Source organism: Chaetodon trifascialis, chromosome 2 (genome assembly GCF_039877785.1).
Source record: "Chaetodon trifascialis isolate fChaTrf1 chromosome 2, fChaTrf1.hap1, whole genome shotgun sequence".
Lineage (NCBI taxonomy): Eukaryota > Metazoa > Chordata > Actinopteri > Chaetodontiformes > Chaetodontidae > Chaetodon > Chaetodon trifascialis.
The window spans coordinates 9,525,308-9,548,471 of NC_092057.1; the positions used below are offsets into that span (position 1 = coordinate 9,525,308).

Consider the following 23,164-nt stretch of genomic DNA (forward strand, 5'->3'; position numbering starts at 1 on the left):
AGCACACAGGGAGTCAGGAAAAGCGTCTTCATCAACAAGACCGGAGTCAACAGGCGGATCAGAAAGCACCCGAGGTCCGACACCCCGCCGCACGGATGGCCCAGGCGAATATCTCGGTCACGGAGAGCCAGTTCAGGTGTCCCGTGTGCCTGGACATCCTCAAGGACCCGGTGTCCACCCCCTGCGGACACACCTACTGCATGTCGTGCATCAACAACTACTGGGACCAGGCGGATTCGGGCCAGTTCAGCTGCCCCCAGTGCCGGGAGACGTTCAGCCCTCGGCCGGTGCTGCGGAGGAACACGGTGCTCGCCGAGGTCGTCGACAAACTCAAGCTGAGCGAAACGCTCACTGCGCCCGAGCTTTACCTCGGGGGGGTCGGGGACGTGCCGTGCGACTTCTGCCCGGTGGAGAGCAAGCTGAGGGCGGTCAAGTCGTGCCTGGTTTGTTTGGCGTCTTTCTGCGAGCTCCACGTCCTGCCGCACCGGGACGTCGGCACGCTGCGGCGGCACAAGCTGGTGGCCGCGGTGGAGTGTCTGGCGGAGCGGCTGTGCGCGCAGCACCGCCTGGGTCTGGAGCCCGCGGGGGGCGGCTCCGAGGCGGAGGCCACGGTGGAGTGGAGCGGGGACTGCCTGCTGTGCGAGGCGGACCAGGAGGAAGTGCACAATGTGGACGCCCAGAGAGCCAGGAGACAGGTGCAGAGACACAGTTCAGGTTTTGTAATGTAGGGCTGATCGTGTCGGTTCCCAAAGTCTGTCCACTGTCATCGACGCGCAAAATATCTGATCCATAACATGTTCATTTAGAGGATCCCCAGCGACCAGAATAAAGATCTTTAGACGAGATTCTCAAATGTTTGGTCTGTGGAGTCCGTCCAGATACACTGTGTCCCAACAAACCTGCAGTATGTATCATTTATGTGTTGATCCATGTGCATCATCCCAAACTCTTATTTGGGTCGATGCACATGTACATTCAGACTGGACTGACTCATATTCGCCTGTTTCTTCATATGGTTTGAAAAGTTAATCGTGCTGAACCAAAGAAGTTGTTTCAGATTTGTTTTGATCCTGACAAAGTTCGGTCCAGCTGATGAGCTGCTCCTGAGTCAGTTTGACGTTTGTTTACAAGCCCTATAGTTCATGTTTAGTGACCGGGCAGTGTGCATCTGTAATAAACTTTATTTGTAACTGTCGTTTGGATTGAGGAGAACATACTGGAGGATGGATAGTCTCACCCTGACAGACTGACGGCAGCACACTGAGCTGGTTTCATTGTGTCTTTTGTTGTATAACTTGCAACAAAAAGACATTTTTTACATCAACAATCATGAAGTTAATCTTTAACATTCCAGATGGTGCATGCATTATTTTTTGATAATAATTAACTTCCAATATAACTAATAGATACGTAATTTGATAAAACACCTGTGTGCATTACTAAACCACCACAGCTCTCACCTATAATGGGAAACCATTAATCCAAGAGTGTAAATATCAACAGATGTTAGTGCAGTTCTGCAAACAATCAGTGCAGATTATACTAAACACACACCACGTGCATGAAGAATAAATGGCTGACTGTCTCTCTCTGTCTTAACGTCTAATGATCGCCTCTCTGTCTGTCAGGTCCAGCTCCAGGAGTCTCAGAGGGTGATTCAGGAGAGGGCGCGAAGTGGAGAGAGAGAGCTGGAGGAGCTTCAGCAAAGCTTGGAGTCCCTCAAGGTGAGACACAGAGAGAGAGAGAAAGAGAGAGATGAGCACTCTTCTTCTTTGCTAAGCAAGTTTTTGATAGCATACAGGAAGATGTGAGTCCCAAGTGTCAAAACCAGTGCAATCAATTAAAATATTTAATCGCGATTAATCTCATGACTGTTATAGTTAACTCGCAATAAATTAATCGCACATTTTTATCTATTCTAAATGTCCCTTGAATTATCATTTTAATGCTCTTATCAACATGGAAACGTGGATCGGCTTGCTTTGTGCAAATGTTTTTTTATTGAAAACAACAACGTGTAGTGTTTTATTTCACACTAACATTCTCACTTTGAGCAGTCATTCACATTTGAATGAAGCAAAATTTCACACAATTTAACAGTCAATAAACAGATGACAAAAAATAAATACTTGGTTACAAAAAAGCCCCTCAACAACCCTTTTTAAAGGGTCAAAGTGCACATTATCGCTATTATCGATAAACTAGGACTCAGGCTATAGTGCAGTTAAACCATGGCTTAAACTTTCCTTTCTTAAGTTTCCTTTGAACATAATAGCATCCATATGCCTCTGTAGAAAGCCATCCATTGTCGCCTGGTGTTGACAAGGAGGCGGCGGAGAATTCGCATTCGCCGTGTGTTTGGCCATCAGGTGGTATTTCAGACTGGATGTGCTCACACCGACATTACACACAGATAATCTTTGGTCTTGTCAGTCGACCCATCTGGCAATTTTTTGAAACTAAACTTTTCATTCAGAATCTTGTTCGCATCCATTTCGGCGTTTCGCGCTTGACATCCACACAAACCGGTAGCCTACTCTTTTACAGCTAGCGAGCAGGCAAGACACCAAAGACGTGCGTGGGGCGTGCCCATTGTTTTGTTTCCAGTTTACAATCGGATCCTGTAGTCTTCCTAACGTTACTAGCAGTGGCCACAGCTTATAAAAAACTATAAGTTCACTAGGTCACAAAGAGCGTTAATCGCGCGATAAAAGAAATGATGGTGTTAAAATTGATTTGCGTTAACGCGTTAATAACGCGATATTTTTGACAGCACCAGTCAAAACACCTGGAAGCTTCAATAAGAGTGAGATTAAAGAAGTGAATCTTGAATCTTAAAGGCATGAGCAGTTGTTGCATGGTGGATATTTATAGTCGGGTTATTCCACAGTGTTGGTCCATAATAAAAGGAGGCAGCCTGTCCAAACTTTTTGTCTCAACCGATGATACATTTAATGCTGTAGTGTGTGTTGAGCTAATGCAGCGGTTAGAGGTTTTGCATCAATATGTGCTCTGGCTTTTGCAGTATTTCTCAGATGAAAAGCTGCAGTCAGTCTGCGCACTAAGGTTCAGATCATTGTCTGTGAGGACACCTGCCTCACATTTATTCTGCTCTGCCAGAGTCCACTTTGAATTTTGTGTCTTTTACAATCAGCAGCAGCTCTTCATTTAGTGTCACATAGTTATTACACATCTAATCTGTAATATATTTTTAAGGCCTTCTGTCAAACAAATTTGGATGCAGTGTTTTCCATTTAGTGTCGCCGCTCTGGTGCATTAAATCAAGCACTCTTTACCCACAAGTCTGACAATTAGTTCATTTCATGCATACTGTGATTAAGCATTTCCTTCTTCCTGAACATAATGTTTATTTCTAGTAAATCGTGGTGATGTTTTGTCAAAGTTTGCATATTTTGAATGAAAGATTTGCACATTTCAATCAATCTTTTGTAATTACATCAGTCATTTATGCAGCAATTTCTTAGGTTGATTAAGTACAGAATGAGATTGAAGACAGTTTCCTCTCCAACTGCAGCACAGTTTTAAAATCCCAGGTGTGGATTAATAATTCTGATCAATGACTGTGATCTTAACAGTAAGCAAAGTAATTCATGCCAGTCATGCAGACAGTAGTGTGTCATGGTACAGTATGTGCTATGTAAAGCACATGAGATAGAGTTACATAAATAGACTTGACTTAACTGACCAGGCACAATACACACACACACACACACACACACACACACACACACACACACACACACACACACACCCTCCCCTGTAACATCAGGCTCACACACTCGCTTCCCTCTATCTCTCTCACACACAAACGCTCGCCTCACAGGAGCTGTTGTATCAGTTTCCACTGCAAAGCTAATTTCAGTTCCAGTTTCTATGCCGCTCCTTCAGCCTTCCGGGAAAGCCTTTTCGTCAGCCTCCCCCTGAGCATCGTCTCCATCCGTGGCTCCTCCATCTTATTGGAAAACCACAGCATTAGCTCACTAAAACATGAGAGTGGAAGCAGGCTTTTATCAGATGCCGGATGTCAGTTTGGCGTCTTGTCAGATGGCAGAGGTTACATGATGATGTGGATAACCTGCACGGAGGCTTTCTTTGTTGGTTTTCGCTGCATAGAGACAACAGAAACAGAAATTAAGTTAGAGTTACGATGAAATGACAACTTTTCTCACTTAATCTGATGTCCCTGTTTGTAGGTGATGGAGTGGGACATAAAGCATCATCCTAAACCGTAAAGCAATGAGATGATAAGACAAAGTTGAGAAACATGAGTTGATTCGAGGGCTAGAAACGCTCATGTTTTTTGTTTTTTTTTCATGTGTGCTTTGGCAGATGAGGTTGCTTCGTTCCGCTCTTTAGGCGCTCTGTCTGTGTTTGTGTTTCAGGTGTCAGCGTCGGCTGTTTTGGAGGACAGTGAAGCTCTGTTTGCAGACATGGCACTGCGCCTGGAGAAAACCAAGGCAGAGGTGAGGAGCAGCGGTATCAGCTGTAATGTTACCAGGAGTTGTTGCAGCTGGAGTGAGGGTATAAATAGCAGCATTCCTCTTAGAAAGCAGTGCAGTAGTAGTACCGGTAGTAGTAGATTTAGCAGTTGAAGTCAGTTGTCTCAGTAGCTGTAAAAGTAGCACAAGTAATAAACTTCAACACATCTAAAGGGGGTTCGTGGGAGCTGTAGTTGTTAAATGCTAACAATGCTAACAAAAGAGCCATCCTTACATCTCTGGTAAAATATCTTGAGCAAGTCAGACTGGCAGCACTCAGCAACTGAAATCCATATATAGTGACAGAAATGTACAGCACTTTGACCGCAGCACAGTAAAACTCTGCTCTGAAAGGAATCAGTGAACGTCACCCCTCTTTTTGGATTACAACATCTGCTTGTCGTGTCGCAGGTCCGAGCGAGGCTGGAGGCGAAGGAGCGGGCGGTGGTCGGGAGGGCCGAGCGAGACATAGAGACGCTGGAGAAAGACCTGGAGGAGCTGAGGAGGAGAGACGAGGAGATCAGTCAGCTCCTGCAAAGTGAGGACAACGCCCATTTCTTACAGGTGAGGAAGGAGGAAGAGGGAGGGTGTGAGCGGTGCCACCGATGTAGCTGTTTACATTTAGCTCATAATAGTAGGATTTTGAATGCAGGACTTTCACTGGCAAAGGCTTACAAAGTGCTTACATTATGTTATCAGTGCTTCTACATAAGTAAAGGATCTCAATACTTCCATCATTACACATTAGCAACTCATGTATCTGATATTCTCCCCATCTAATGCATCCTGGAGACCATCAGAGCTCACCAGAGTGCTCGCTTAAAACGCCCAGAGAGATGAGTTTGTCGGTGAATGATGGCAGAGGAAGGATGGATGAGGGGAGAATGAGTCAGCAGTGAGCAGTGGAAAAAGACAGCACACGCTTAAGTGCTATTTTCAAATTCAATTGTACAAGGAATTAAGGGAGCAGGGGAGGGCGGCCCGTAGATGCTGCGCCAGGCTGTATTTTCCACTCTCTCTCTTTATCAACCCAGGCGGCTCCTCTGCTATGCGTCCCTCTCTCCGCCGGTCGGCACTCCAGAGCCCTCAGCCTGCCCACAGAGGCCTTCAGCGGCGCCAGGAGAGCGCTGTGCCACCTCCGCAGCCACATGGAGGAGGTCTGCAGGGAGGAGGTGGACAAGATTAGCCGTGCAGGTACAGCAGACGACCCCCAGGCAGGAGTCACGACGGATGACGTGATATGCTAATATGCTAAACAAACACGCAGACACCAACTCATGCTGTGTTTACGTTTCTCTTCCAGTTAATGAGAATTACGTGTCTGGCGGAGATTGTGTAAAAGGTAAGCATAAGAAACACGATACACACACACACACACACACACACACACCCTGTGTGACAGTGTCAGGTCTGAGGTGACCCATTTTTACCAGGCTGCAGGTTTTGACATGACACTTAACACTGCGAGGGACAGCTGGACGTCTTAATTATTCACGCCGAAGAGGACGGGACGATGTCTGATACGACGCGCCGTGGCTCGTGTCCAGCTCCGCTCCGCTCTGATCGGTTCAGTTTAGTTCAATCGGAAGCAATCGCATTCTGTGCAGCCGTTTAAACTTAAATTAGTGTTTCAGTGATGGCCACAGAAACGCTGCTGGAGATCCTGCGTTAGCTATTTACAATAAATGGTGATGTAGCTTAACAAGGCTAGAACTGAAAACATCTGTGTATGAAAACTGTCCGCAGCTCCGCCTGTGGATTTTCCTGACTAACTGAGATATTGCTGCGTTGCTTTGTTTTGTTGTTGTTGATATTGTTGAGCTTTAAAAAACATATCAAATACCATATCCATTGTATTGGGGAGGTGGCAGAAATCTCAGTGCAGAGAACTCCAAACCGCAGCCAACAGTATCTGCAGGGCAGCTGGGGGGTAAGTGGATAAAATAAATTAAACTGACCCTTTAACTCACACACAGCTGATTTTGGCTTCATTAACAGCTGGCTAATTTCGCCAATGCGTCACCTTTATGGGAATAGTTTGGCATTTTGGGAAACACTTTAGATTGATGCCACTCTCATATCTATCGTTCAGTACGAAGCTGGAGCTTTATGGCTAAGCTAAGCTAACTGTTCCCAGGTCCCCAGCTTCATATTGAACAGACAGATGTTAGAGCCACATGCAGTTGCGGAGTGGGACTTATTTCACACCCCCGTGGTTCAGAAAGTAAAAGCCTTTTAGACAGATGGAAATCAAATTTCAAATGAAAATTTTAAAATTCTTAAACTTAAAATTCTACACGTGGTGTCTTTAGTATCTGGTGCTAATGCTGCATGCACACATGCTTTGGTAAGGTTTGCTCATTAACAAGGTGGTGTTACTAACTCGAAAATGAATCTGATTTATTGGATTTCTGGCCTCGTTATCCTTCAGGCTCTTCCCTCTGTGTGGGTGTTACTCTGCTCGTTCCCTCCTCTTTTGCCTGTCATAAATATTTTGTACGTATTTGTGTCATTTCTTTTTAATTCACATCTTGTCTTTCATGTGAAAAACAGTATTAAATAGCAGTTTCTCTTTGTGTCTTTTTCCCTTGTGTCCCTTGTCAGCGGTGCCGGTGTCGTTCCCGCTGTCCTCTTTGTCCCTGCAGCCGGCTGATCAGAGGATGAGGGCAGTTTTCCTCAGGTGTAAGTACCGTGTCTCTCCTCCGCAGACTCTCCACCTCTTCATAAATGTTTTTTCTTTCTCCTTCCCTTCCTCTCTTCATCGCTCCTCCTCTTGTCCTTTTCCATCCTTTTCTCTTCTTGCTTCTCTTTCAGCAGATAATAAGAGTCCTGCTGTGAAATGTGAGAGCCCAGTCTGGGTCCTCATCAATGATGGATGGCAATCATACTGTATTTATGACATCCAGGTCCGTCATTAAGACTAGTGTCGTGTCCCAGCAGAGACAAGCCAGCTGACAGGATGACAGGGCACCATCACCTTGTCAGGCATTAATAATTCATTCGGTCAGAGGAGGATTAAGGCCATATGTGTCGTTTATCTGACCTGTGCCAAAATGTTAACCTAAACGCTTGGAGATGGAATGTCTTTGAGGTCGGGAACTGATGCAACTTCACTGATTTCAGCCAAGTCGAGCAAAAACAACCTTAAGTAGACTGATTACACTTCTGTCTTTAGGTTTAATTGAATGTATGTGGTCATAAAATAAAGTGAGGGATCTCCAAAGTCATTAGGATTCATCTGCTGGGAAACATGAAATTTTACAGTATCCATCCAATAGTTGTGGAGATCCTTCAGTCTGGACCAAAGTGGTGGATTTACAGACAGACCAGCATCACTATCCCTGGAGCCATGGCACAAGTGTGGCTATAAATGATAAAAAAAAATCTATTATTTCTTTTCTTTTGTAACCATTGACATATCTAATTTACAGTTATTCAAAACAAAAGCAGGACATTTTCAAATCTGAGCTGCTGGAACCAGTGACTATGCTAAATATTTGCTTCCTAAATGACCACCGGTTAGTTAGAAAAAGCTGATTATTAGAGTTATTAAAGCTGATTGTGTCAATAATCCCAGGTGCTTCTCCAGGCGCGAGCTCAATGACCAGCTACTCAAAACGAATGTCCTTCCCGGGATGATGAAGAGTGTCTATTCCATGTACTGCAGCAACAAAACATTTTTACATTTCAGGAGTCGGGACACTGGTTGCATCAGTTTCTGCAGATCAGAGCAAAGGTTTTGGTTGCTGGCAGCACTCCAGTAATCTCCGCATGGCTGCTTCTCCAGTCTGGATGTTCACTGTCAGTGTCTCATACAGACTGTCATGGTCGTATTGCATGGGGCTGTAAAAATCTCACTTCCTGTCTCTTTCTTTCTTCTTTCGGTAGTTTCATGTCGTCTGTCCTTGGACCCTGATACAGCCCACCCGACTCTGGTTCTCCTCGAGGGGCCTCAGGGAGCCCACTGTGGCGAAGAACCCCAATCCTACCCCCCTCATCCACAACGCTTTGATTCTGTGGCCCAGGTCCTGTGCAGGGAAGGACAATTTGGTGGCGCCAGCTACTGGGAGGTGGAGTGGAGGGGTGGAGGATGGGTTGACATTGGCGTCACCTATCGAGGTATTGGACGCAAAGGTGGCGGAAAACCCTGCCTGCTCGGGCGCAATGAGAACTCCTGGCGGTTGAGGTGTACGCACGCTGGATACGCCGCCTGGCACGACAACCGCAAGACCACGGTGGCTGCACCGCCCTGCCCCAGAATCGGCGTGTTCTTGGAACGCCAGAAAGGAGCGTTGTCCTTCTACAGCGTGTCGGACACGGTGGTGCTCCTGCACACCTTCCGCTGCCCGTTCTCTCAGCCGCTGTACCCGGCCTTCCGCCTGGACCTGGACTCCACCCTGCTCATCTGCCCTCATGAGGGAGGCAATGGAAACCCAGCCTAATCTCGCCCCCCTCCTCATCCAGGACCCTTCATTTCATCACTGCAGGAAAGGGCTGTTCACTCCGCTCATGAGTATGGTCATTAAAAAATGAAGAGGCTGCTGGTGGAAGAACATCAGGAAGAAGCATCACAGTCAGGAACACTTTTGCTTCTCCAGACGTCTTTTTGCTCTCCCTCTTTGAGCGTCTCATTTTTTTTCTTTTGCATCGTTCCAAAAAATCTCTTTGATTGTAAATACCTGTTTGGATCACTGTCAGGCTGAGCCACAAAGCACATTTGCATTTTTAACAGCGTGCATTATGACTTGTCATAGCAGGAAAAGCACCAGTGTTGCTAATAACACTAACAAAGGCTCTGTTCTGTTGAAGTGTGACAGTACCAGGACGCTGAAACTGAAACCGCCATCGCTCATTTTCTTATTTTCACCTGTGCTCTTCCTGCTGTAACAAGTCAACATGTCTGCTTTGAAACAGGCACATTCAACAAAGATCTTCAGAGCAAAGAGGTGCTGTGATGGATAGAAACATCTGAAAACCGTCCGCTCTTTTATGCTTGAAATCTTTTTTTTAAATATGCTAATCAACAAGAAAAGTATGTATGGGACAATATTTTTTAGCCTGAATCGACTATACAAAGACACTAAAAAGTATTCGCCCCGATTTGTGTTCGACATTGTTTTCTTTGTACTAAAAATGATTTTTAAGTACATTTATGGCATTTTTTTGTACATTGTTCGAGTATCAGAGGGTGGATTTTTTTTATTTGACTCTCGACAACAGGCTAAACATTTAGTACCTGCGACTACTTGAATGCCCACAGCAAGAGATGTTTCTGTATCAGCCTCACTGCCATGTGACATGAGAAACCTCATTCAGATTTTCTTAATGAAAATTTGACCTGCAACAGTGACCTCAGCTTCAGGTTCAGACGCATTAAAGGCCATATTGTAGCAAATGATTTTTTTGAGGCTGTTTGAGGTCATTTGGGTGAGTTTTTTTGTGTCTTTAAAGTAGAATACTGTAAATTAAAGGAATAGTTCGCCAGCAGCTGGTTAGCTTAGCTTGTCTGAGACTTGTTTCCAGTCTCTTTGCTAAGCTATGCTAACCAGCCGCCTGTGGATGCTTTGTATTTACTGTTCGCAGAAAAGCAAAGCTGAATTCCCAAATGTCAAACTGTTCCTTCAAGGCCACATTCACATCGCAGGTCTTCATTCTCCATTTCCAGTTTCTGTCTTTTCCATATCATCATATCATAATATCTGTGTCAGTATATACGTGAATAATATTCAGTAACAATATGTGATTGCATATTTTAAAGTGATGCTTTAAGGGACGCATATACACACATCATCATTTCCATGGTTATCTCCACTTAATATGCTAATACTGTGTCAGGCCACCGTAACCTGGCAGTTGGTGGCCTGTGGTGAACGACTTCAAATATACTTACTGTCATGGCAACCCTGGTTAATTATGTTCATCAGAGAAACGTGCTTTGCATGCTTCCAAATCTAATCCTATTATTATCTCATATCCAGTATCCATATTTAATCAACTCTGGTCTCATTATTACCTCATATCCATTCAGTCAAGGTTAAAATTTGAAAAAATGTCACTTGCTGCAATTTTAAATGGATCACGTTGATGAGAGACATGCCAGATGGGTGTTAAATACGAGGAAACCTATCCGAACAAGGTTTAACCAAGACCACCACTGTTTCCCCTTCAATTGTAGCATTAGGAGCGAGAACGATCCACTTGCAGCGCTGATTGTAACGCGTAATTTGAGATGCGAGTGACCTCTCCTTCCATCTGAGTGGATGCCATACTGTAGCTGCAGGTTTTCTCGGATTATGACGTTGTTTTTCAATGCCTCATCGAAGTTTCGGTTCTGAATGGTGCTATTCCAGAGGATGGTGATCACTTGACCGAGCACTGTGTGAGGCCTTTAAACCAATCACATATTTTAATTCCAAAGACACAACAAAATCACACAAGGGAATCTAATTCAGAACATTTTTTGAGGGCATGTTCAAAAGTAGTCTAAAAAAATCAAGATAAGAGCTTCATTAGTAAGAAAACGTATTACATATATTACCAACTGAAAACCTAACGGGTATTACATATATGCTACACAATACATTAGAAGTTATGATTCCACACAAGCATCTCTGGAAATTAAATTTTTTGAATTTGCCAACCTGATCTTATCAGTCCAAAGTGAGAAACATGTTTTTGCCATGAAGTGCATTATTCCACAAGCTGTAACATGAAGTGAACTGTCCATGCTGGTCTGTAAACTTTTAACTTGTAGCATTTCCTCCACCTGTTTCCTCACTGCACTTCAATTACTGTTCTTTAATGTGACTGTAAAATATGGTGTAATTGTCTGAGTGTTGCTTTTTCCAAGTTGAGTTCATTCCACCTTGACTCAAAATAAATGGATCCATAGAGGTCTGAATTGACAGTCTGAGGCTGTTTTGTGCTGTGAACTGGAAATATTGATGCATGCTAACAGGAATTTAGAGAAGAGTTGTTCCCACGGCTAAATCCTACCTTTGTCACGCACTAAGCTGGAGTCATGGTAGTGTAGAATGTACACAACAATAACTTGTCATTTAATGATTCCCCTTCTTATAAAAATGCATTAACTTGCACCCAAACTTGCATCCTCCTCTCTATGGTGTCCCACAGGGCTCTAGTTTCAGCCCCATTTTATTCTCGCTATATACATATATATACACATCCCATCGACATGCAGATAGTACTCCATTATGATGTCTTTTAAACCCCAATGACCTCAATAGTTTTGGGGAAAACAAGGTGACTCCCCTGCTGGGACCTGAACTGTGGACGCTGCAGTCATGTGACATGCACCTCAATCATTAAGCTAACAGTGCCCTCAGAAGGGAGTGAGGGTGGAGGTAAGTGGAGCATGTGCTAGCTGATTCATCACTTGCCATGAAAATAGCTGATAACAGATTTTGTAATTAGTAATTTAAGTCTTTTATCACATCCTGCTGCTAAATGGTGGGTGCTGTTTCACAGTTGTGAGGATTGTCTGCTTTTATCTGCTTTATAAGTGCTTTATAATAAGTATGGTGGGGGTTTTTTTTTACAGTAGGTAAAGCAAAACAAGAACTTGATGTCACCAATTAACTGGTCAATCATTTAATAAATTAAAACAATAGATCACCTGTCTGCCTGCAGTGTCTGGTTTTACCCTCTTGCCGCCTGAGAGTCTAAACTGAGGGCCTTCATTCACAAATATTTCGGAAGCCTCGTCACGTGACTCCGCGGAATATAAACAGATGTCATATGATTTTCAGTCTGTTTTCCAACATGGCAGCCGGGTTTCGGCAGCTGGCTGTCGCTTTCGTGTTCGTTGTTAGTGGCGTTTTAAGTTTTCCTCTGGGCCAGGAAACCAAACAGGCTGGAGCCTGCGGATACGAGGTCAGTCGCGTGTCCATTTCCGCTGTTTTAAGCGCGTATTTTAGATTTTATGAGACTGTTTTAGGTGCTAAAACAGCAGCAGACAACTTCAGCTGACGACTTTCCACTTTCAGTTTCACTCATCCGCTTTTTTGCCTTTTCTGTGTGTTTGAGGAATGAGGTTACACTGAGAATATAAACTTAATGCCTCTTTATATTCCTTAATATTATGTCTTCACTGACTCGCGCTCCCTGTCCTTGTAGTGACGTTAGTCCAGTAGCTGTAGATGTGTCCTCAGTGTTTATTTGTGTGTGTGTGCAGTCATGTCACGAGACCAAGCCCAACATGCTGAACGTCCACCTGGTCCCTCACACACATGATGATGTCGGCTGGCTCAAGACCGTTGACCAGTACTTCTATGGAGGTCAGTCTGACACACACACACACACACACACACACACACACACACACACACACACACACACACACACACACACACACACCAATGTTGAAATGTAACTAAGTACATCTACTCAGGTACTCCACTTATGCATAAAGCTGAGGTACATGTATGTTATTTGGGTATTTCAATTGTCATCTACTTTGTATCTATACTCCACCACATCTAAGAGGTGAATATTGTACTTTTTACTCCACTACACTTGTCTGACAGCTTTAGTTACTATAGTAACAATTCATACCCCTCCTGTCCAATGAAAACCATGTATCTCCAAATGAGGTGATTTTGAATTGAGTCTTTCTAATAAACTGAAGTATGAAGTGGCCGTTTATGGATGCTACTTCTTCAGATAAATAAGAATAGATAAACAGAATATGACGCGTTGCTGTCGATTTAACTAACCAACAGTGAACAAAGTGGTTCAGATCAGCTCAACCTAAAACATTTACAGCAGTAAAATGCAACATACACATTAATGCAGCAGTGATGTGAATCCACAAACGTCAGATATTGCAGTAAAACAAGACTGTTTTACTGCATAAGGAGTACTTTTACCTTTGATACTTTTTGCATACATCAATACACACACACACACACACACACACACACACACACACACACACACACACACACACACACACACACACACACACACACACACAATCCTGTTTCCATCCATCATTTCTGGGGGCATTACATAGACTTACTGTCCTAAAATGTCATGATTCACGTTATAGTGACTTGTGTTTTGTATGGGTGGCAAGTCCCCACAGTGCGACTGTGTGAGCAGATTTATGTCCTCACAGCATGAGTAACACACGTCCACACAGATACACACACATTTGCTTCCCTCTTTTTTGTTTTTTTAAAGAAAGAGGAAGCAAAATTTTAACAATTTATGTCCCCGGATGGATAAACAGCATGTTGGAAATGTTCCCTTCAGCCCCCTCATCGCCATTTTATGTCCCATCATACGCCTTCTGTCAGTGGTCTTCACCAGCAAACACTGTAATAACAGTTTTACAGTTTCAGTGTGATTCAGTGACTCGCCTCAGCGTCACATGTCTTATTTTTATAGTGAGAGCGACCGCGTGTTCAGCAGTTGACCGTCCTCTGTTCTTGACCTGTGTGTGCTTGTGTAAGCAGAGATCACCTGCGCTGTAGGTGACCAGATAGCGTGTCCTGGGTGTGTGTGTGGGGGTGTTTTGCAATATGTTACTGAGGTGTAAACACATGGTTCTGAGTTTTAAGGCTAGAATAATAGAAAATGTTGCAGTGAAAGCATCTGCACATTTTTCCTTACAGCTTCCTGAAGTTGCAATTCCTACTTTACAAAATAATGTCCCATCTGCATCTGTGTGTAGATCGGAACGACATCCAGCACGCGGGGGTGCAGTACATCCTGGACTCCGTGGTGGACCAGCTGCTGAAGAATCCGGACAGGAGGTTCATCTATGTGGAGACGGCGTTCTTCTACCGTTGGTGGAAACAGCAGAGCGCCAGCACGCAGCAGATAGTCAAACAGCTGGTTAATGAAGGTAGATGAAGTGACGCTGTGTTTTCAAACTGGAAGGGTTTCATTTCATAACTTAACACTCCTCCACTTCCACCTTCCCCCAGGCCGTCTGGAGTTTGTGAACGGCGGCTGGTGTATGAGTGACGAGGCCACCACCCATTACAGCGCCGTCATCGACCAGATGACCATGGGCCTGAGGTTCCTCAATGAGACGTTTGGGCCTTGTGGTCGGCCCCGTGTCGCCTGGCACATCGACCCCTTCGGCCACGCCCGCGAACACGCCTCCATGTTTGCGCAGGTAGCTCATCTTAAAGGAATAGTCCAAGATTTTGGGAAATACTCGTCACAGTGTTGCCTAGCGTTAGATGAGAAGTTGTAGTTTTCCAGGTTTTTATCTTTTTGGTGGAATGAGTCCTGTTGTCATGTGTGGTGCCAGGGAAACTTAATTAACCCAGATACAGCGAGTTAATTAATGAGCTTTAAAGGTGCTGATTTGCAGGTTTTATTACCTTCGGACTGAGCAAGTCTAGCTGTGTCCCCTGCTGGCTGCTGATTCCTCGTCGTTGTACAGACCAGAGGGTGATATCAGTTTTCTCATGTAACTCTCAGTGGAAAGCAAATAAGCGCATGTCTTAAAAATTCCTTAAAGACATACAGTATGCTGCGGATTGTATTGCCGTAGCCGTCGTTGTCAGTTCATAACTTCAAGCGCTCAGCGGTCCCGTTAAACCTCCGTGTCTGAACTTTAGACAAACTGCTTCCTGTGTGTTTTCTTCCAGATGGGGTATGATGGCTTCTTCTTTGGTCGTCTGGACTACCAGGACCGAGCTCGCAGGATGAAGGAGAAGGAGCAGGAGCTTCTGTGGAGGGCCTCTGACAGCCTCGCACCCCCCATGGCTGACCTCTTCACCGGTAACCATACTCTACTTCTCTCCTTCATCTATTCTTTAAATGGGCAGTTGATTCGAATTCTAAATGATAACTAATTACACTCAACAGGTATCCTTCCCAATGGGTACAACCCCCCTGAAGGCTTCTGCTGGGACCAACTCTGTGATGACCCACCAATCAGAGACGACCCTGACCTGGAGGACTATAACGTTGACGATGTGGTGAGGCGCTTCCTCGCCATCGCTAACAGTCAGGTAAGACGCACAGGCACACTCGGATGTGGAAGTGTGCCAAAAAAAGACCGTTGTCCTATATTTGTTACCTCTTCGTCACATTAATTCTCCTCCTCTCTTTCCTCTCTCAGGCAAGGGTGTATAAGACCAACCACATTATCATGACCATGGGCTCAGACTTCCAGTATGAGAATGCTAACCTGTGGTACAAGAACCTGGACAAGCTCATCCACTACGTCAACGGCCAGCAGGCGAATGGCAGCAAAGTCAACGTGCTTTATTCTACCCCGTCCTGTTACCTGCAGGAGCTGCACAGAGCAAACCTCACCTGGTAGTATGAATTTTAGATCAACTTGTTGGGCTAACAATGTCAGACTTTCACCCACAATGATGGCATGATGAGCTGTCTCATCCTCTTCTTTTCAACCCAGGGCTTTGAAGACGGATGATTTCTTCCCTTATGCAGACGACGCTCATGATTTCTGGACCGGCTACTTTACCAGCCGACCAGCGCTGAAGCGTTACGAGAGGATCAGCAACAGCAACCTGCAGGTACTCGAAGTTGACAGCATGAAGTATCACATTCGGGATGTGATCTTAACCAAAATGTCACCAACAAGACATCCCAGACTGTCTAACCTTAGCATGTTAGCATGAGAGGACAATAATTTATTATCACATCTAGCTAACTGTTATGGTGACACACATTGACATGCTAAATTTTATTGTGTCAGCAAATTCACATGGATTTTGTGCAGTTAGCATGATGATATGCTAACCTGCAGCATGTACACTGACATGCTGACATATGTACTATACCGTCTTTAGCATGTTAGCATGCTATGTTGGCATTAATCTTCAAGTGTAATAAATGAGTTCTGTCAGGTTTTGTTTTTTCAGTCTGATTTTCAAAAGATTTCCCCTTCATTTTGACTTTGTAAAGGCACCAGTCAGCAGGATGCATCCTCTGCGACCACAGATACTGTACGAAATGTACTAAATTCTACACTACTCCGTCTGACTCTTGTGAAAAAGTCTGCAAAGTTTTGTAACTGTGTTTTTCGCAGACATGTAACCAGCTGGAGGTACTTGGTGGCCCAGTCTCCAGGAACGGACCCTTTGGACAGGGCGACAGCGAGACCATGAGTGAGATTTGTTTTTTTCTTAAAACTAGTTAGACATCACTGGTGGCATCTGGCTGACATCATTGTCTTTCCCTCCCATTTACACCTCAGTGAGAAAAGATTCAAGACAAATCATTTATGGCTGAATAACTCACCACATATACTCACCTCAAAGTCACAGTGGTCTGAGTATTAAGAAATCTGACTGGCAGACGTTTGTTTGTGCTCTCGTTGTCAGAGAAGTCCATGGCGGTGGCTCAGCACCATGACGCAGTGTCGGGCACAGAGAAGCAACACGTAGCAAACGACTACGCCAGGAGGCTAGCTAACGGCTGGCAACATTGTCAGGTATGTCGAGCTTCACACAGCACTGTCTTGCTCAAAATAATCCCGTATTCAACCCCGATTCCAAGTTGGGACACTGTATAAAACATAAAGAAAACAGTACATTTTTTGAAAACAGTACGAAGACAGTATGTTGAATTATTTACCTCATCAACTACATAGATTTTTGTAAATATATATATATATTTTGTTTCTCTCTCAGGTTTTGGTCAGTAACAGTCTGGCCGCTCTGAGCGGCTCGTCTGCTGATCGGATCTACTGCGACAACCTTAACATCAGTGTGTGTCCTCTGACTGAGTTCAGCAAAAAGGTGACACACACACAAATTAACTCTTAATGAAGCATTAAACCCCTCAAAATTGTTCCGCTGGTTCCACAGCATCACTGTGTTTGGCTCCTCACAGTACAACATTAACACACATATACACATTTACACTGATGCAAACAGATATTTTACATTTCTTTCTGCGTCTTCCATTAAAGCTTTGTAAATAAATACATGAAGCAGCGTTGTTCTCATCTTCCTCTCTCAGTTCTCCGTCAATGTGTACAACCCCCTCGCCCGCCCCGTCACTTGGCCGGTCAGGCTGCCGGTGAATGGAACAGCATACGCCGTGTCAGATGCTAACGGCAAATCTGTGGACTGCCAGGTCAGTGTAAATGGCAAATGGACTGTAGAGCGCTTTTCTGGTCTGACAAGCACTCGAAGCGCTCTGCACCCTTTTACACACATTCATACTGTTAGGCCACCTGCTCATTACAAGCTTTTAACCATTCACACACACTCACACGCCGATGGCACTGCATCAGGAGCAATGTGGAGTTCAGTATCTTGGCCTCCTGAGCCACAGCCAGATCAGTAATGATCACTGTTTGTACTAAAGCGTAAAGCATCTGGCACTTTTTACAGCTGGAAATACAGAATAAAGAAACCAGTTCCTCTGTGCGTCTGTTCCAGGTGGTTCCAGTGTCCGCAGCCACCCGGGACGTGAGGAGAAGCCGAGGCTTCGCCGTCAACGAGCTGGTGTTCCAGGTGCAGGCTCCTCCTCTGGGCTTCACCACCTACTCTGTGTCCCTGCGTCAGGACGGGCCTCCACCTGCCTCCACACAGCACCGCACACCCACAGCCATCCAGAACAAGGTCTTTACCACGGCATTTTCATCCACTGCACCATGGGAAATAAGCGCATAATGCTTTACAGGCAGGAGTGGATCAGATGATTTAGAAATTATTGCGCTGATGAGTTTCCCTTAAAGAAAGAAGTTTATGTCTTTTCTCGGCTTTATAAGCACGACAAAGTGTTTTTGTATTGTGTGTCCACCTTCTCCAGTTCTTACAAGTGACCTTTGACCCCGACACCGGCCTCCTGAGCAGCCTGAGCAACCTGGAGACCAAACAGACCATCAAACTGACGCAGAATTTCTACTGGTTAGTGCCTCTCTGACAGAAATCCACACACCTGCAGGTGACTGATCGTTTCTCCAAGGACAACAGACTTTGGCTCGGCAGCAGACTGTTGCGTGTTTGTTCCAGGTACAACGCCAGTGACGGTAACAACGCGAGGAGTAACCAGCCGTCAGGTGCATACATCTTCAGACCTAACTCCTCCACGCCTTTCATCATCAGCAAAACCGCCAAGACGGAGAGCATTCAGGTAGCATATACACATATTCCTTTATTTAAATCACAAGCCTGAAATCCTTTAAATGTGGGTTTTTATAGACAGTCATTTATCAATAACTGGCTGCTGGTCACATCTGTTTGTAACGAGCCTTGAAAAAAATGCTTTTTTGGCACTCAGTGGTAGTCTTTAGATTTGTTTTTTTTTTTTTTTGACAATAAAATAATTGAAACATTTCACAGTGCAGATATAATAATGATTATTCGTTTATGTTTTATCTTCCCTCCAGACGCCTGCTGTGCAGGAGGTGAGGCAGTGGTTTGCTCCCTGGGTGTCTCAGGTGGTTCGTCTCTACGCTGACAGCAGAGCTCTGGAGCTGGAGTGGACGGTCGGGCCGCTGCCCATTGAGTGAGTGTTTATCACGTATACAGTGAAGCAGTATGTCAGTCTGCGTTTATGTCGGCACGTGTAAATAGAAGTTGTGGTATATCAATTTTTTATTATTTTTTTATTTTTATTTTTTCACTTCATCCCTCACTCCCTCTTTTTGTCCGTCAGTGACGACCTAGGGAAAGAGGTGATCACTCGTCTGGACACCAGCATCAAAACCTCTCAGTACTTCTACACCGATTCCAACGGCAGAGAGGTGCTGCAGAGGAAGTAAGATTTCTTTTTAAATGTCGACGTTAAATTGAGACTGCTCTAGAATAGATTGTCTACCGAGATTGTCAGATTTGTAGTTTAAAGCGACTACAGGGAACTTTCCTTTTGTGTTGATTTGGCGACCCCTGTGGACAAACACGGTAGTGTTTTGTTTTTTTGTCCTTAAGGACAGATTTCCGGCCAACTTGGCATCTTAATCAGTCGGAGCCCATCGCTGGAAACTACTACCCCATCAACTCCCGTGCCTTCATCAAGGTGTGTGTGCCTGTAACTTTTCCTAAAATAATCCACCATTTAGGAGAAGAAGCGACTACTTTTTAGTAAAGAAACAGAATCAGAGTTTTTAACGATGATATTCATGACAGTGTCAATGACAATGGCAGGTTCATCAGTTTATTTAATTTCTGCTTTTCTTGTCACTCCTCATCACCTTACTAACTACTCAGAGTGTGTGTGTGTGTGTGTGTGTGTGTGTGTGTGTGTGTGTGTGTGTGTGTGTGTGTGTGTGTGTGTGTGTGTGTGTGTGTGTGTGTGTTTTTAAGGATGATGAGGACCAGCTCACTGTGGTGACGGATCGCTCTCAAGGAGGCGGCAGCATCCAGAGCGGCTCTCTGGAGATCATGGTGAGACACATACATCCTTAAACCTTGTTTGTTAACCTGGATCAGACCCAACAACCAGGCCGACACACACGCACACACACACAAACAGTCAGTCTCTCCCTCTCATCTCCACCCTCCTCCCCATCAGCTCCACCGCCGGCTGTTGTACGATGACGTTCGCGGCGTTGGCGAGCCTCTCAACGAGTCATCTCACATCTTCCCAGAAGGGCTGGTGGTCCGAGGCCGCCTCCTGCTCTCCCTCGACCGCCCGAGCAGCGCGGCTGACGCACACCGCCCCCTGGCCCAGGAAGTGGTACTGCAGCCGCTGCTGACGTTCACTGATGGAGATCTGCACCCAAACACTCAGCTGGAGGTGAGTGCAGAGGAGCAGTACAACAAATAGACTGCAATACAGATCACAATTTTTTTTAAATATTATGTATATTAGGATTTTTATTAGTGTTTTTTAGACCTCTGTGACACAAATGGTGCAGACAAGCATGACATGAAATGCTAAAAATTAAGAATGAGAAAAAGACCATCTGGCCTGAACGACTGAGCTTACAGCACGTCTGTGGTCTTCTGTGTCTGTGTGTCTGTCTGTAGTTCTCCGGGCTGCAGGCTGCGCTGCCCCCTGCTGTCCACCTGCTCACACTGACACAGTGGGACAAAGACCTGGTGCTGCTGAGACTGGAGCATCAGTTCCAGAGCTGGGAGAGCAAAGTGTACTCACAGCCCGTCACCGTCAACCTGCAGGTCAGACAGTCAGAAGAAAGATTAATGCTGCTTTTATTTTTCTGTTTAAAGCCATTAAAAACATTACAAGATTATTTCGCTTCTTTATGTTTTATGAACCTTTCATAGACACATTTATTGCTTAAATAAAATAAAAGAAAGTACTAAAGTAAATATAACGAAACATAAGTCATTACTCATTTAAAACTGCTAATTCTAACCCCCCCCTCCATCTGTACAGAAGCTGTTTTCCACTCTGGAGGTTCTGGGCGTGTCTGAACTGAACCTGTCAGCCAATCAGTGGAGAGACGAGATGACACGCTTTCATTGGACACCACAGACAGGTACAGGACACCTACATGTGTCATTAACATCACTGCAGTTCCTGATTTGAATCTAAATGAATTTAATACTATTTATTCCTATATGGCTCCTTTCTATTGATTATTATTTATATTTCTTATGCTGTTCTGGCATTTGCATTGAAACTTAAGTATCAGCAATTGTATTTACAAATGTAAAACAATACTCAGCCCTGCTGTTGAGTAGAATAAATGAAAACTTAATTATTCCAGTGTGCTGAGACCATCAGCAGCTGAAAGTATATCGTTTGTCGTAAAGATGTATTTAGAGGAAAAGCTTTTGAATTCAAAAGGGTTTAAGCTTTTGGTGGCACCAGAGGAAGAAAGGTCAGATAGGGTCCCTATAAAACACCAGCATCACGTATAATAACAGTAAATTTTGTGGCAGTCTTGCCCGTAGTTGTTCAGAAACCTCGAGCCCTCGCCCCGACCTTTGCTGTTAGACAAGGAAAAGAGAAATCAATTGACAATCACCGAGAATGAACACCAGGCGGCCAACTGTTGGTGAGTCTGTCTCATCTGTCAGCTCTCTGGCAGGAAGCTGCTGCTGCTGCTGGTGAGCTGCCAGTCACTGATGGACCACTTGGCTGGTGGTTGAGGTTCCAGCTCAGGTTGAACGGTAGACTGAAGAAAGGAGGGCGAATGCTGAACTCCACAGATGCTTTTTAATTCTACCAGGGTGCTAATCACTGCTCCATTACAGTCAACTTAACTGTAAAGACTATTTCCCTGCAGGGACTAATCAAGCAGGCAGTGTAACATAATGAGCCATAAATGCATTGTTATGGTTCAGAGCTTTAATACTAAACTGCAGGGTGTTTCGTGGCTCAACAAGACTGTAAGAGGAGGGAGAACAAGTTTTTCTCATCTTCTATTGCCTTAAGTAAGTTTACCCTGTATGCTTTGTGAGGGGTCTGCCTTTGACCTTTTTACTGCTGGTTTGTTAAAAGCAAAATGAAGCCAGTCTATGGTCTGTTAAAGGACCAGTATGTAGGATTTAGGGATTAGGATTTAATATAATAGTCATTAGTATGTTTTTAATGAGCGTCCGGTATCTTTGAGTGAGCTCCTTTATATATTTATTTCTCTGCCATTTTTTTTACAGTAGCCCAGAATGGACAAACCAAACACTGACTCTAGAGAGCATCTTTCAAGAATATGAAATGTTCTCTTACATGCTCGTGAAGTGAGGGGTATTCAGGTGGTTGCAGTTTCTAGCCTCACCACTAGATGGTACTAAATCCAACACGCTGGATCTTTTTTTTATTTTACCTACTTGTGTATTTTTACACTCATTTCTCAGATGAGAGGCCCCTGCTGAAGAAGTTCGAAGACCCCTCCACCTGGGAGGTGACCTTGAGGCCAATGGAGATCCGAACCTTCCTGCTCAGAGTCAGCCTCAGATAGCCAATTACACGTTTTTCCGTTTTTTTTTACAAGAAGTTACAGATGAAGTAGTGATTCCCTTGGCCTCTGGCTTGTGTTTGATTCAATCAGGCGAGGACAATTTCTACATGTTACTAAATGCATGGACACTTGAAAAAGGATTAAAAGGGTTCATGTTTCGGGCTCGAGTTTGAGTGTGAATGCAGGGGTACGCTGCTCGCCACACGAGATCAAATCAACCCTGTGGCTGCACCAAGACGTATCTTAAGAGGATACCCAGTTTGATTTGTTAATTGCTTGTAACCAGGAAAACAAGTCTTCCTCACTTATGTCCAAACAGAAGAAAAAGATTTTTTATTTGCCACTTTGTGACACCAACGTTTCTCCTTTGAGACAAACACTATTTTCAGGATTTGCTGAAGCTGCCTGTTGCACCGCAGACCCATCAATCCGTCCGCTGGGACATTTTCAGCCCGACCACTGACTTTTTCAGATTTTTAGCTGATTGTTTTTTCTGCACATGCACTTCATACATCACACACACATACGCCCTCAGACCTTTTCTCTCTACAAACAGGTGCCATCTTGTACTGACTGCCTGAAGTGTGCAACCTTTCTACTTCTGCCAATGTGTGTGTATATAGTGTTAAAGTGATTTTATACTGATCATGAAGCAGCTGACAATAAAGTATTATTCTCACTTTGTGTTAACCTGCACTTTAATGTTACAGCTACATATCCACACACACACACACACACACACACACACTCTCATCAAGTCACACTAACATCCCACTGGTTTACAAATGATGACTAACACTCAGCCAAAGCATGTAGACCAAAGAAAACAGAG

The 23,164-nt window shown here is 44.5% G+C and overlaps 2 protein-coding genes across 3 annotated transcripts; both read left to right on the forward strand.

The window, feature by feature from the left end:
* On the forward strand, positions 1–11,409 carry LOC139349255 (E3 ubiquitin/ISG15 ligase TRIM25-like). 2 transcript variants are annotated; one of them, XM_070989856.1, is made up of 9 exons: positions 1–695; positions 1,629–1,724; positions 4,404–4,484; positions 4,911–5,063; positions 5,534–5,693; positions 5,803–5,841; positions 6,364–6,429; positions 7,104–7,181; positions 8,388–11,403. In XM_070989856.1, the coding sequence occupies exons 1-9, from the start codon at positions 96–98 to the stop codon at positions 8,939–8,941; spliced, it is 1,827 nt and encodes a 608-aa protein (XP_070845957.1). In that variant the 5' UTR covers positions 1–95; the 3' UTR covers positions 8,942–11,403. The 2 variants fall into 2 exon arrangements, with proteins under 2 accessions (XP_070845957.1, XP_070845967.1); XM_070989866.1 differs by lacking the exon at positions 6,364–6,429 and having other exon boundaries at positions 8,388–11,409.
* An 856-nt stretch (positions 11,410–12,265) lies between these two features.
* On the forward strand, positions 12,266–23,010 carry man2b1 (mannosidase, alpha, class 2B, member 1). The gene is made up of 23 exons (XM_070990150.1): positions 12,266–12,392; positions 12,694–12,796; positions 14,197–14,370; positions 14,453–14,646; positions 15,128–15,260; positions 15,348–15,493; positions 15,604–15,803; positions 15,904–16,024; positions 16,540–16,618; positions 16,835–16,944; positions 17,144–17,251; positions 17,475–17,591; positions 17,900–18,082; positions 18,273–18,370; positions 18,476–18,596; positions 18,853–18,971; positions 19,122–19,223; positions 19,394–19,481; positions 19,769–19,849; positions 19,977–20,201; positions 20,435–20,584; positions 20,805–20,907; positions 22,229–23,010. Exons 1-23 carry the CDS (start codon positions 12,282–12,284, stop codon positions 22,330–22,332), a joined length of 2,970 nt encoding a protein of 989 aa, XP_070846251.1. The 5' UTR covers positions 12,266–12,281; the 3' UTR covers positions 22,333–23,010.
* Positions 23,011–23,164: the final 154 nt, after the last annotated feature.

What these genes read in the sequence shown, in the direction of transcription:
- LOC139349255 (XM_070989856.1), top strand. Translation starts at nt 96, where the DNA reads ATGGCCCAGGCGAATATCTCGGTCACGGAGAGCCAGTTCAGGTGTCCC. An exon ending in AAAGCTTGGAGTCCCTCAAG is followed by an intron (nt 1,725 to 4,403) that starts GTGAGACACAGA and finishes TTTGTGTTTCAG; the next exon opens with GTGTCAGCGTCGGCTGTTTT. An exon ending in TGGCGGAGATTGTGTAAAAG is followed by an intron (nt 5,842 to 6,363) that starts GTAAGCATAAGA and finishes TGTATTGGGGAG; the next exon opens with GTGGCAGAAATCTCAGTGCA.
- man2b1 (XM_070990150.1), top strand. Translation starts at nt 12,282, where the DNA reads ATGGCAGCCGGGTTTCGGCAGCTGGCTGTCGCTTTCGTGTTCGTTGTT. An exon ending in GGGCGACAGCGAGACCATGA is followed by an intron (nt 16,619 to 16,834) that starts GTGAGATTTGTT and finishes TCTCGTTGTCAG; the next exon opens with AGAAGTCCATGGCGGTGGCT. An exon ending in CCAAGACGGAGAGCATTCAG is followed by an intron (nt 18,597 to 18,852) that starts GTAGCATATACA and finishes TCTTCCCTCCAG; the next exon opens with ACGCCTGCTGTGCAGGAGGT.